Here is a 12,219-nt window from a genome sequence, read left to right on the forward strand (position 1 = left end):
ATGAAAAAGACATCATGGACACACGTACGCACACAGACTCACACGCACGCACACGCCAAAAGTTAATGCATCAGTTCAAAGCCCCTTTATCAGAACAATCATAGGGCCAAGCCTCGATACATCCAGAAGGCTAGTCACCTGTAATGGGTTGTGCTATTTGTAGAATAGGGCTTTACTTTATTTTATTTTGAGGTACTGCGCAGAACAGGATCTTTCAGCCCTTCAAGCCGTGCAGCCCAGCAACCCAACAAGTTAACCCGAGCCTGACTACGGGACAATTTACAATGGCCAGCTAACCTACTAATCGTACAGGTGTCCCCCGCTTTTCGAACGTTCGCTTTACGAAACCTCACTGTTATGAAAGGCCTACATTAGTTCCCTGTTTTCACTAACAGAAGGTGTTTTCACTGTTACAAAAAAAAAGTGCGCGATAAAAAAGCAGCGTGCACCTGAGCAGCCGCCCTCCCCCGGACTCGGAACGGCATTCTTGCTGGCATTGCTTAAACACGTGCCTGTGAGCAGCCGTTAGCAAGATGAGTTCTAAGGTGTCGGAAAAGCCTGAAAGAGCTCGTAAGGGAGTTACACTTAGCATAAAACTAGACTTAATTAAGCCTTTTGATCATGGTGAATGAAGTAAGGACAACGTGAGCTTGGCTTGTAAAAGATGACGAAGATGATGTTGAAGAGGTTTTGGCATCACATGACCGAGAACTGATAGATGAAGAGCTGATGCAATTGGAAGAGGAAAGGGTAACAATCGAAACCGAATGCAATAACGAACTGAACGTGAAGCAACTGCGCGAGATTTTCACTGCAATGATAAAGTACGACTTTAATTTTGAAAGGGTAACGTAGGTTTAGGGGATATTTGCAGGATGGTTTGAGAGCTTACAAAGAACTGTACGATAGAAAAATGGGCGAGGCTCAGCAGTCAAACAAGCCTTCCACATCAGCCACAGCAGACGACGAACCTCGACCTTCGACATCAAGGCGGGCAGTCATAGGAGAAGATGAGCTGCCTGCCCTAATGGAAACAGACGATGACGAGATAACACCCCAGTGTCCCACCACCCCAACCCCCAGGCTGCCGACAGATACCGATTCGCGGAGAATGCAGCAGTAGCCGGGAGGCACACAGCACATCTTTAAGAAAAAAAGCCAAAATAAACATGCTAATTAATTAGGTGCCGCCTGACATGTAATTGTCAGTCCAGATCAGAGGCGATGCAATCGGCAACTGCCTCTGATCTGGGCCGACATTTACGTGCCGGGCAGCACTTTATTAATTAGCATGTTTATTTCGGCTTTTTTCTTAAAGATGTGCTGTGTGCGTCCCGGCTACCACTGGACCGCTGCATGCTTCGCGGATCGGTATCGGGTCGCTGCCCGGAGGGTGGGGCCACTGCACCACCCAAACTCCGACGACTCAGTCTAACACACCATCATTAGTGTGTTCGGCAAGCTGTCCTCCCAATTCCCATAAGTGATACTACACTGAACATACATTATTTCTACTTTATATAGGCTGTGTATTTTTACGTGTTATTTGGTTATGATTTGGCAGCTTCATAGCTTAAAGGTTACTGGAGAGAGTGTTTTTACCAACAGCGCTTGCGTGAAATTTTCTGCTGAGAGGGCTTGTGCCGTGTTTCTGCTGACGGCGCTTGCGTGACATTTTCGCTACGGACAACAGTGCAGGAAATGATTGTGGAAAAGTATTTCAACTTTATATAGGCTGTGTATTTATCATATCATTCCTGCTTTTACTGTATGTTACTGTTATTTTAGGTTTTATGTGTTATTTGGCATGATTTGGTAGGTTATTTTTGGGTCTGCAAACACTCACAAAATTTTCCCCATATAAATAAATGGTAATTGCTTCTTCGCTTTACGACATTCTGGCTTATGAACCGTTTTCATAGGAACGCTCTACCTTCGGATGGTGGGAGAAACCTGTACATCTTTGGACTGTGGGTGGAAACGCATGCGTGCACATAAAGGAAACATCTAACCTGCTTTGAGAGAATGCCCCAAGCTGGAATAGTATCATGCTCACCACTACACTACCCCAAGATTATACGCTTTTCTTGTCATGGCAAGATCCTGTTGGACATTGGTGATGCAGAATACTACAGGTCCAGTTCACCGGTTCATTGGAAAGACAGATGACAGGGGAGATGTGTGGCCTTGGTTGTTGTGCTGCGGCATTGTCTGTTGTAGCCGCCCGGGGAGGAAACGCTAGAGGCAGTGTGGGAGATAGCAGAGGTATGGGGGCATGCCTGAGTCCATGCTGGGTTGGGGACTAGCCCCTCCCGTCAGTCCTGCCCTCCAGTGTTCACTTGCTGGAAGATAAACTGGATTGCATTCATCTGTTATGTTTTTATGATGGTATGTTTTTTTCTGCTATTGTAACTACATGTTCTAAATTTGCAGTGTGTGGCTACTGGTACTGTGTTTACACCTTGGCCCCGGAGGAACACTGTTTTGTTTGGCTGCATTCATGTGTATGGTTGAATGACAATTAAAACTTGAACTTGAAAAGGTTACTGTAGTTATTGGAATTTATACATTAGTTGTGCAGTGTGGAGTTGGAGGCCCATTTAGGGTGGCAGGTTGCCTGGAGCATATTCTGGACTAGTAAGCAGCATTCAACAACCACAATGAAAATAGTACTTCTGGAAAGAATTCAAATACAACATCCTATCGATCACTTGAAAAACAATTTGAATATGATCTGAGTAAACTAGTTCCTGCAGTATATCTAAAAACAGAGTGCTGGAAATAAGTAACAGGTTAGACGGTGGCTTGTAGGGAGAGAAACAGAATTAATATTTCAGAGCAACGATCCTTCATTTGAACTGGAAAACTGGGAATATAAAGATGTTTTTCATTGCAGAGAGACAAGTGGGAGAGAATGTCTATAAGCTGGAGACCAACTGGACATAAGGGCTTTCAGTGTCATCTATTTAGTACAGGAATGAAGGTAAAGGAAAGAATAATTAAGAAAAGAGCTGCAAGATGCAGAACACAGGTGTTAGTGGCAATCTGAAACTAAAGACAAGTTACAGTACATGACCTTTAACCAAACTAGTAAGTTCTGGCAAACAGAATAAGAAAATAAATCCTTATTCCTCAAGCTTACATTAGTCTATATTGGGATAGAAAATTAAAGAAACATACCATTATCACCATTACAAACTAAATGGCAGTGCCAAAGATGTAGAATCACTTGCATGCCTTCCAGTCCAGTGTATTTCATTTAGTTCTACCATGTGGTCTCTCATACAATGCTGAAGTGTAACAACTTTGCACAACAGACACTGACCTGAAACTTTAACTCTCTCTCTCCAAAATATTGCCTGCTTTCATTTTTCATTTCTTCAGCTTCTGCTGTTTTATCTGATTTTTAATTTTAGCTCTTTTACAAAGTTATGTGCAAATGGAAAGGATTTGTCACAACACTGATAAAAGAGTTTAAAAGTTGATATAGTTAATTTGATATGAATACTCACTGTTTGCCATCAGCATGGTCCTGAGCTCCATCTTTCAGGTACAATGAGAAGTCAATCACACCAAGCTGGAAGAACCAGAAAATTTAAACTTAAACCAATTTTCTTGATGACAAAAACAGGGTTTATTGTCTGATGCCTTTATGAAAACCTACAGAGTGCCATTAGTACTGGATTTCTACAGTACAAGGCAATACTCCAACTTAAAGTCACAAAGAGAAATCTGTCTTCATGCAAACTGAGAATTACCACAACAAAGTTCAAAACCTTGTGAGAACTGGCATTCACAGAAATTCTGAAAATTCTCTTATTTCAAATAACGTAACCAGGCTCATCTTATTTAAACACTCATCCCTGCAGATCATTTTTTTTTAAATTTTATTTTTATTTGGATAAGGAATTCACAAATATCATGTACTTTTTTCACACATATAACCTTTTCCATTTTTTTATATGTATAAAACTACAATTATTTATACATTCTTAAGTACACATTGAGATGATATAAAAGGAAAATAAACACTTAAATAGATAATTATGTACTGTGGTAAATCTAATGGGTGAGATGTGCATTGATGTTTTTGGCAAGAACAAACAGTCCTCAGCAGTTGGTAGATTAATGTACGCACGCAGACAATCCAGCTCATCATTCCACCGTGTAAACACTGGAGAGCAGCATTGATGGGAGGGGCCAGCCACTATCGCAGCTTCGCTACACCACCTCCGGCGTCTCCTCTCTTCAACTGCTGCAAAAGGCAAGCTCGTGCCTTGAGGCTTAGTCCTCGCCACAAGCGAGGCCACGCAGCTCCTCCGCCATCTGTCTCTCCAATAACCAAGGAAAACGGACTTACAACATTTTACATTACCGATGTACAACAGGGTCCTGCCATCGCAAGAGAAATGTTCAAGACAATCACTCTTTGTTAGCCTGCACGCTGCCTTTGTGCACTGACTCCAATGCCTTTTGTACTAAGTCCAACTCGTCTATTAACGAGCAGCTTGCTCATGGGGTAGACCTGCAGTACTTGAGGTTCTTAATGCCCAGCGTTGTCTTGCAATCATATATAAAGATGTTTACAAAAGACAATAACACCCATGGTTGGTCACTGTGTCCAACGCGCCACCATCTTACCAGAAGAGTTAGCTTCCTGAAGCTACTCCCATCTTGACTGCTTTTGGCCTACAAATACTAAACCTTGCTTACCCATGAACCTTTTCAGTGTTGCAAATGCACCCACTTCTAACTTCTCAAAATTTTCTCTTTGCAGCGCTGATAGTAATGTTGTACGTATTTCTGATCATTTGATTTTAAATTTCAGGACTTATATTTATGAGAATATAATACATTGAGCACAGATATGCATAATCTGACAGGAATAGGTGAAATTATTTAAACTTGATGAATCAATTGCATTTTTCTCATGAGATGCTGAGTTGAGTATTTTTTATTTTCAAGTTTTTGTTAATACCTGTATTCATGGTGAATAGATGTAAAAAAGTCAATTAGCTCAAAGGTAAGATGAGAGGAAAGACAATATCTTCATTCCTTATCAATTAAATACTGACAGATAGTAAAGCAATACATGTACACCCACACCCACACACACACTTTGCTTAATACATGCGATAGTAATAAGTTCATCATGGCTATGGGCTATTGAGCTATTTTTTTTTATACCAGTGTACTCTCCTGAAGATGGGTAGATGGATCTCGTCAGCCTGGGAAGGCAGTCCATCTAAGAGAGGGAAAACTCTGATTTCAAACTCCACTGCCTTGCGGCCATACCCACTTGTGGGAAAGACTTCAAGAGTAAACCCTGAGGACAAATCCGGAGCTGGAGTCCCTAAGGCAGTCCGACGTTGCCTTCAACCTCGTTCTGGCAACTCCTACGACGACACTGGTGCCAAGCTGTATCGGCTCTTGCCCTTCCCTTGGACAACATTGGTGTCATGGAGAGGGGAGACTTGCTGCTTGGGCAACTGCCGGTCTTCCATACAACCTTGCCCAGGCTTGCGCCCTAGAGAGACTGAAGCAAGACTTTCCAGGTGCAGATCCATGGTCTCGCGAGACTAACGGATGCCACCATTCTCCTGAAGTTAATATTTTAATTGTAAATTAAAACATTAAATTAAATAATTCTGAAATTTGGGATTTAGTTATCACATCTGATCAGTAACCTTATTTATATTAGTGAGCGAATCTCAAGACATTCAAGAATATGACAAACTTGACTATGAAATCCACTCTCTTCTCAACCTCCTATATATTTTTTACATCTCCAATATTATTAAAAGGGACAAACAAACATTAAGTTCTTTCCTTAAGTGAATAAGAAAACAGCAATGTTATAGTAAACACAAGAGATTCTGCAGATGCTGGGAAACCAGAGTAACACACACAAAATGCTGGAGGAACTCAGCAGGCAGTCCATGGAAAGGAATAAAGAGTTGACACTTTGGATTTAGCCCCTTCATCAAACTATACATAACTGACAAACAAGCAATGAGCAATGCAAGGGAAACTGCTAATAAAAAAAATAATACTGAGAACATGAGTTGTAAGGAGTCCTTGAAAATGAGTCTGCAGGCCACAGAATCAGTTCAGAGCAGTACTGAATAAAGTTATCACATTGGTTCAGGAGTCAGATGGTTGAAGGGTTAATAACTGTTCCTGAACCTGGTGGTGTGGGATCTAAGGCTTTTGAATCTTCTGCCTGAATGCTTGCCCCATAACGTCCTTTTTCTTACTGCTCTGGATTAATAAGCAAGACTTTGTGCCACAGAATCTTTCAAAATAGTCACATAGATGAAAGTTGTGAAAGCAATTATTCATGAAAGAAACAGCATGCATGTTCCATAATACTTCTGCAACATTTATGATTTCTCTTGAAAACTGTATACAAATATTACCTGAGAATCTAAATCTTCTCCTTTTAAACAAAGATTTGCATCGATAACTGTAAGGCCCACCAGGAGACCAACAATAACTGCTCCCTCATCCTGCATCATCAGTGCATTTGTATCGTAGAATTCACTATATTGGAAGAATACTTGTATTAATTCATGTAGCATATCAAAACTTAAACTTAATTTAACTATTTATTGCTAGACAGCATTAATAAGCCAAAGAGGCACCATTTATTCCTTAAAAGACTATATTGTAAGCTTCTGCTTCAGTAAGGAAATGTAATACTAGTAAAAACAAGCAAAATTGTATTCATGAATTCCAATTTAAGATAAAAATTAGTTTAAGAGCCTAAATGTTCCAATACCAAATAAAGAAACTGGCTATTTTAAGGATTCTTGAAACACTCTTAAGGGTGGTCCCATAACATGAAAAGTAAGAGTTACAGCATCACATCTCCAGAGTTCAATCCTGATCTCCAGTGCTGTGTGGACCATGTCCGTGCTCAGTTTTCTTCTAACTTCCAAAAGATTAGGGTTGGTAGATTAACTGTCCACTATAAGTTTCACCGTGTATTGGAGAATGGTAGAATCAGACTCTATATATCCAAATAAGGATTCTAATGTAACATACTGTACATCCATCAAAGTGATCCCGATGAAACAGCCTATGTGTAGCTTCCAGCTATTGCTCTTCCAAAATAGAGATCGCAGAAGAACAGGAGCATAGGATTAATGGTGGGAGTGATGACAGACGGTAATTACCTTAAGTTTTAAAACTAAAAATTTATTAAGATGAGATTATTGAAAGATGAATCATTCTACTACTATAAATAATTTCAAAAGACAAAATTCAAATACATGACAAAGATCTTACTAATAAACCAATTCAAAGGAACCATCCCACTTATCATTCTATTCCTAACATCTAATTGGACCATCTGGCTAACAGTACACCAATAAATAAAGATCAAGGGCTATTAGTTTTCTATGATGGAGAGAAATATTGATTAATGGGGCATCCAGGGACTATCGAGGATGCAATGGATTAAGTTAACAGCTTCAGATCTCACAGCCCCCCAAAGAATAATAATTTTTTAAAAACTTCAATAATGGAGAAAATGGCTAATAAACTACAGCACAAAAAACTAAGAGTAAATGTCAGCACAAATCATGAGTAGAGTGTATCCTGTTCAGGTTGGATAGCACAGAAGGAAAAAGCTGATACTCAGTGTTAGAACCAAAGTACTTAATGTTTTGGGGGCTTTTACAACATCAAAAACTAATAACAGATAGTAACTGGAGATTTCTGGGGTGCACAGTAACTACCACAGAAAGGGAAATAGACAACTAAAATGTAAAAGGTAGGAAAGGAAAGAAGTTAAACCCTGTCAGTAAATTTTCCTTCATTGATCGGATAATACTGTACAGTTAAAAAATAAGATTCTTGAACTTGCTAAATGACATTATGTTGAGGGTTAGGCAAAGAGGCTGAAGAATCTTTAATAATTCACGCAGACAGAATGACATTCCTATGCTCACTTCATTTCTTGCAAGTGAACTGGAAAACTACTCAGAAATACTGGTTCAAATCTATAAACCAACAATATGTTCAAACAAATTCCATAAATATTTCAAAAACAATTAGTTATTTAAAAGAATGAAGGTTTTGTTCAAAGCACAGGATTATAAAGAAAAACACTAGCGCAAAATTTATGAGATGGCCATGCAGTAATATAACTAATCAAATTGTCAGAAGTCAGACCAGCTGCTATAAATTCTCCATTGCAGTAAAAGCTGCCAATTCCATCCGAGTAAAAGCAGATTTCATACAATAAAGGCAAAATCACCTCAGTAGATCTTTCCGATCAATCAAGGCCTTCAAATAATCAGCTATTTTCTTTTGCATTAGAGCAAGATTAAGCCACGCCCTTCCTCTTCCAATTGGAGTTCTGCAAAGTAAAAAAAATATACTAATGATTCAATTTTTAAAAAAAGGTACTTCATTACAGAAAAATATTTACTAACTCACTTAAGCCCCGGTAGGTCTTTGACACTTGCTGATATTTCAGCAGCCTCAGGACAAAGCTTCTCCACTATTTCTAGAGGACCCCAAAATGATTTGTTCGGTCCAAGAAAAGTCTTCTTTACTGCAAGAGATTAAAAAATTACAATGCTTTTCAGTCTTATGTACTTTTGCCAATTAAAGTAAATTACTTTTTTTTATTGTTGATGAAAAAGGAATATTATACCTTTCAGTCCATGTTTGAGACACTGCTCCATTACCACAAAGAACTGCTGAAGAGGTGGGTAATCAGCATCCAAAGTTCTTCCCAGGCTTAGTGCAGACTGGATTAGCACTTTAATGCTAAGCTTCATCATATTCATGAGGTTGATTCGTTCATTTTTCATATGTTCACTCAGACCTAAATAAATGAATATGTTAACTGATTAGAAAGACATTTCATTAGCAAGATTTGCTATAATACAAGAACAACCTTCTTAATATTGTGACAAAATTAATATATTTTACATGTATTTCACACTATTGATGGCACCCTCCTAAAACACACCTTAATCCATGACAAGTTCTCTATAGTTTTGTAATGTGACAATTCACATACTTTAAGGATTATTGTGTTTACAAGAAAAATAAATGCATTAAGCAGTTACTGGATCAGTCCCCGCCTGTGGAAAGATAAACAGAATTAGTTTGAAATATTGCGGAATATTGGTAGCTCGGGTTGGCTATTTGGAAGTTTGGTTGATCACCAAGCTTGGCAAAATGTTTGTAGACGATTCAGCTCCAATCAAGATGTAATAATCAGTGCGCAGTTGAGGGAGTTATCCCCTCAGAATGACAGCTTATACACTCCTCCGGGGTCTGAATGGATACATAATGAATGGTCTGAATGGTACATAAGCCGGCATTTTGAAGAGACATCACCCTCAACTGCACACTGATGATGGATTCTCGAATGGAGCCAAAATGCCTGCAAACATTTTGCCAAGCTCGGCGATCAACCAAACTTCCAAATAGAATTAGCTTCAGATCAATGACCACGTTAATCTGAAACATCAACCCGGCCTGCTAAGTACAACATTTTCCTTTTATATTTCAGACTTACAGCATCACATTTATTTGCTTTGTATGAATGAATCCCCTCTAGCTTGCACTCTCATTTCTTGCTGAGACAGCTCATCTCTTTCCCTGGTTGCTAGACTAGTCACTTTCTCTGGCACCTGACCAATATTTAGATACAGTATTCTCAACTCTTAACATTTTTCATCAGTAGTAAATAGAAAGATTTGGTCTCAAAAATCATAACACATAGTATACTTAATACCACTGGTGCACCAATTAAATTGTCAACAGTTTACAAATCCACTCAGTTGATTTAAAATAAAAGTTTTAACCAACATAAAATTCAGCAATTCCACCCTTTACTTCACAGCTAGTGTCAATCATCTATGGGCTTTAAGATAACACGGATTTGTAGATTTTAAATGTCTTTTTAATTTTCTAAGGAACAGAGGTACACCAAAAAATGGAGTGCAAAAAAAATCTAAAGTGACATTCTAGTAGAGTACAGAGTGAATGCATTGCACTTTCTGAGCAAGTGAGATAATGTGCTATCTAGTCAATACTTATTTCCCAAAGCATATTCTTAAAATGAATGTTGACAAATTCGTAACACATGCCAGTGATAGTAAACCTGATTCTGATAGTGATAGTGTCACATTGTAGTTACACCTACTCAGCTGTGCGCAATTAACAATCACATCTCCTACTTTAGAATTACTGTTCTTCAAAAGTACTTTAATGACTACCAGATCATGACGGTAATTAAAAAGAGCTATATGAATGCAACTCTAATACAAACAAGTCCACCACTGCAGGACTTGTGTTCACAACAAGGAAGCAGACAAGAAAAATCATTGTGGACACTACCCACCCAGTAAAGTGCCTTTTCCAAAAGCTCCCCTTCTGTAAAGTCCTAAAGAGCTATTTAAAAAAAACCTTACACTATCTGAAAGGTTTCTTCCACCAGGTAGTTAATCGGATAAACCATTCTAATTAGCCCCCACCCCCTCTATCTATAACCTTCACTACTATCTCACACTTAAAACCACTTCGTATAATGCTGTTTACATTTTAAACACGTGCTAGCATTCTATATCCATATTTTCACCTCTTAACTTTATTTTTATTTAATTGTTTACAATTCTCATTGCATGTCGCACCTTGACAACACACCACAGCAAATTTCTAATATATATAAAAGTATAAAACAAATAGTTGATCCTTGAAATAAACTTAACCCCTCCGTAACTTAAATTCAAGTTGCTTGTACAATTTTAGCAATGTCAAGTAAAATAAAAATTAAACAGTTCAGTTTCCAGAAAACAACTAAGTTTAAATTACCAAAGCCACAAATGAAGCTCACTTTCAGTGACAGCTGTCTCAAGGCAGAAGGTGCTATCAGTCTGAAGTACCTGTGGTCTCTCCAGCCGAACTGTCCAGAACCAGGGACTGCCTACTAACCCAAATCCTGCCGTCGTTCATGAGACCACGGACACTCGCTCTCCCACCGCTCCCCTCCGACCCCGATCACGGTCACACCCCCCACCCAGCTCCTGTTCAAAGATCGGATCTCGGAACACCACCCTCCCCATTTTCAGGCTCAGACCTTGGACCCCGGACCCCCGACCCCCGACCCGCCCTACTTTTGCTGCTGGCGCTGCTGTCCCCGCTGGCTTTGGCAGCGAGACCCACGGCCGCAGACTTCAAAGCACTTCCGTAGTTCGCCGTCAGCGTTTCCGATGCTTTCCTAGCCAGGGACAGGATTGGCGTGGACCAGCCGCCATCCTCCGCGCCCCTGCCACTCGCAGACACCGACGGTACCCGCGTCTCTGGATCCGTCGCCCCTCCATCCTCACTCAGCTCCTCGGGCTCCTGCGCCATCTTCACTCGTGACATCAATCCACGCAATCGGTCTCCGAGAAGTGGAGTCGGGACTCTCCGGAAGAACGGCCAAGTGCGCAAGCGCAAGGCCCGGCGGCCGCTAATGAGGGCTCGTTCCACGGTCTGTCGTGTCTCGTACTGCCTCAGTTAGCCTCACTATTTCTGCTGGTTTAATTCATACATTTCTCTGAAAACGCCCTCCTAAGTGTTTTATGATTTGGAGACAGCATTTTATCCTAAGTGGGAAATGGAAAACCTAAATGACACCAAACTGCTGAGAACCACCCGCCGGGTAGGCGGCATTTGTGCAAAGAGGAAGAGAGTTAATTCCTCTTCCATATGTATTATTGTACTTCAGTTTAAAGTAATTACAAAATTTATTGTTTTCAGTTTGTTTCAACTCCATGTTAAAATTTCACTCTGAAGGTCCGTGATTCCATAATTTATCTTTCAATCTAAAAACGTTTACAGTAAATTACCCAAAATTACAAGTTGTTTTGATATTTAACATTTCTAAGTTGAGAAACTTTTTTTCCAAAATACGTTGTAGAGTAATGTTTTTGGTAGAAATGTACATAATTCACTACCACAAACATTGCGTTGGGGTTTGTTGTGTTCTTTATATGTACCATGCGTTACTAATAAAGAATCATATTCTGGAAGGCATAGAACTTTTATTTACAGCAACAACCATATGTGTCTTACAGTGCCATGCTTCCAGATCTTTTTTATCATTTCTGCGCATGCTCAGAACTCTCTCCAATCACGTTCTGACACGTCATATCACTACATCTTCCTTTCCTTAAAAAGAAAAACAATTAGCAACATTGACCAAGACAA

The 12,219-nt window shown here is 39.7% G+C and overlaps 1 protein-coding gene across 1 annotated transcript in view; it reads right to left on the reverse strand.

Moving 5' to 3' along the window:
* rufy1 (RUN and FYVE domain containing 1) overlaps positions 1-11,462 on the reverse strand; it is a 41,492-nt gene extending 30,030 nt beyond the window's left edge. The window contains exons 1-6 of the mRNA XM_063053402.1: positions 11,142-11,462; positions 8,666-8,839; positions 8,446-8,563; positions 8,264-8,365; positions 6,420-6,543; positions 3,513-3,577 (exon numbers count right to left, since the gene is read on the reverse strand). Of these exons, the coding sequence (XP_062909472.1) occupies positions 3,513-3,577; positions 6,420-6,543; positions 8,264-8,365; positions 8,446-8,563; positions 8,666-8,839; positions 11,142-11,394 (836 nt within the window). The 5' untranslated portion in view covers positions 11,395-11,462. The remainder of the gene's footprint in view (positions 1-3,512; positions 3,578-6,419; positions 6,544-8,263; positions 8,366-8,445; positions 8,564-8,665; positions 8,840-11,141) is intronic.
* Between the last annotated feature and the right edge of the window lie 757 nt (positions 11,463-12,219).

Source organism: Mobula hypostoma, chromosome 7, assembly GCF_963921235.1.
Source record: "Mobula hypostoma chromosome 7, sMobHyp1.1, whole genome shotgun sequence".
Lineage (NCBI taxonomy): Eukaryota > Metazoa > Chordata > Chondrichthyes > Myliobatiformes > Myliobatidae > Mobula > Mobula hypostoma.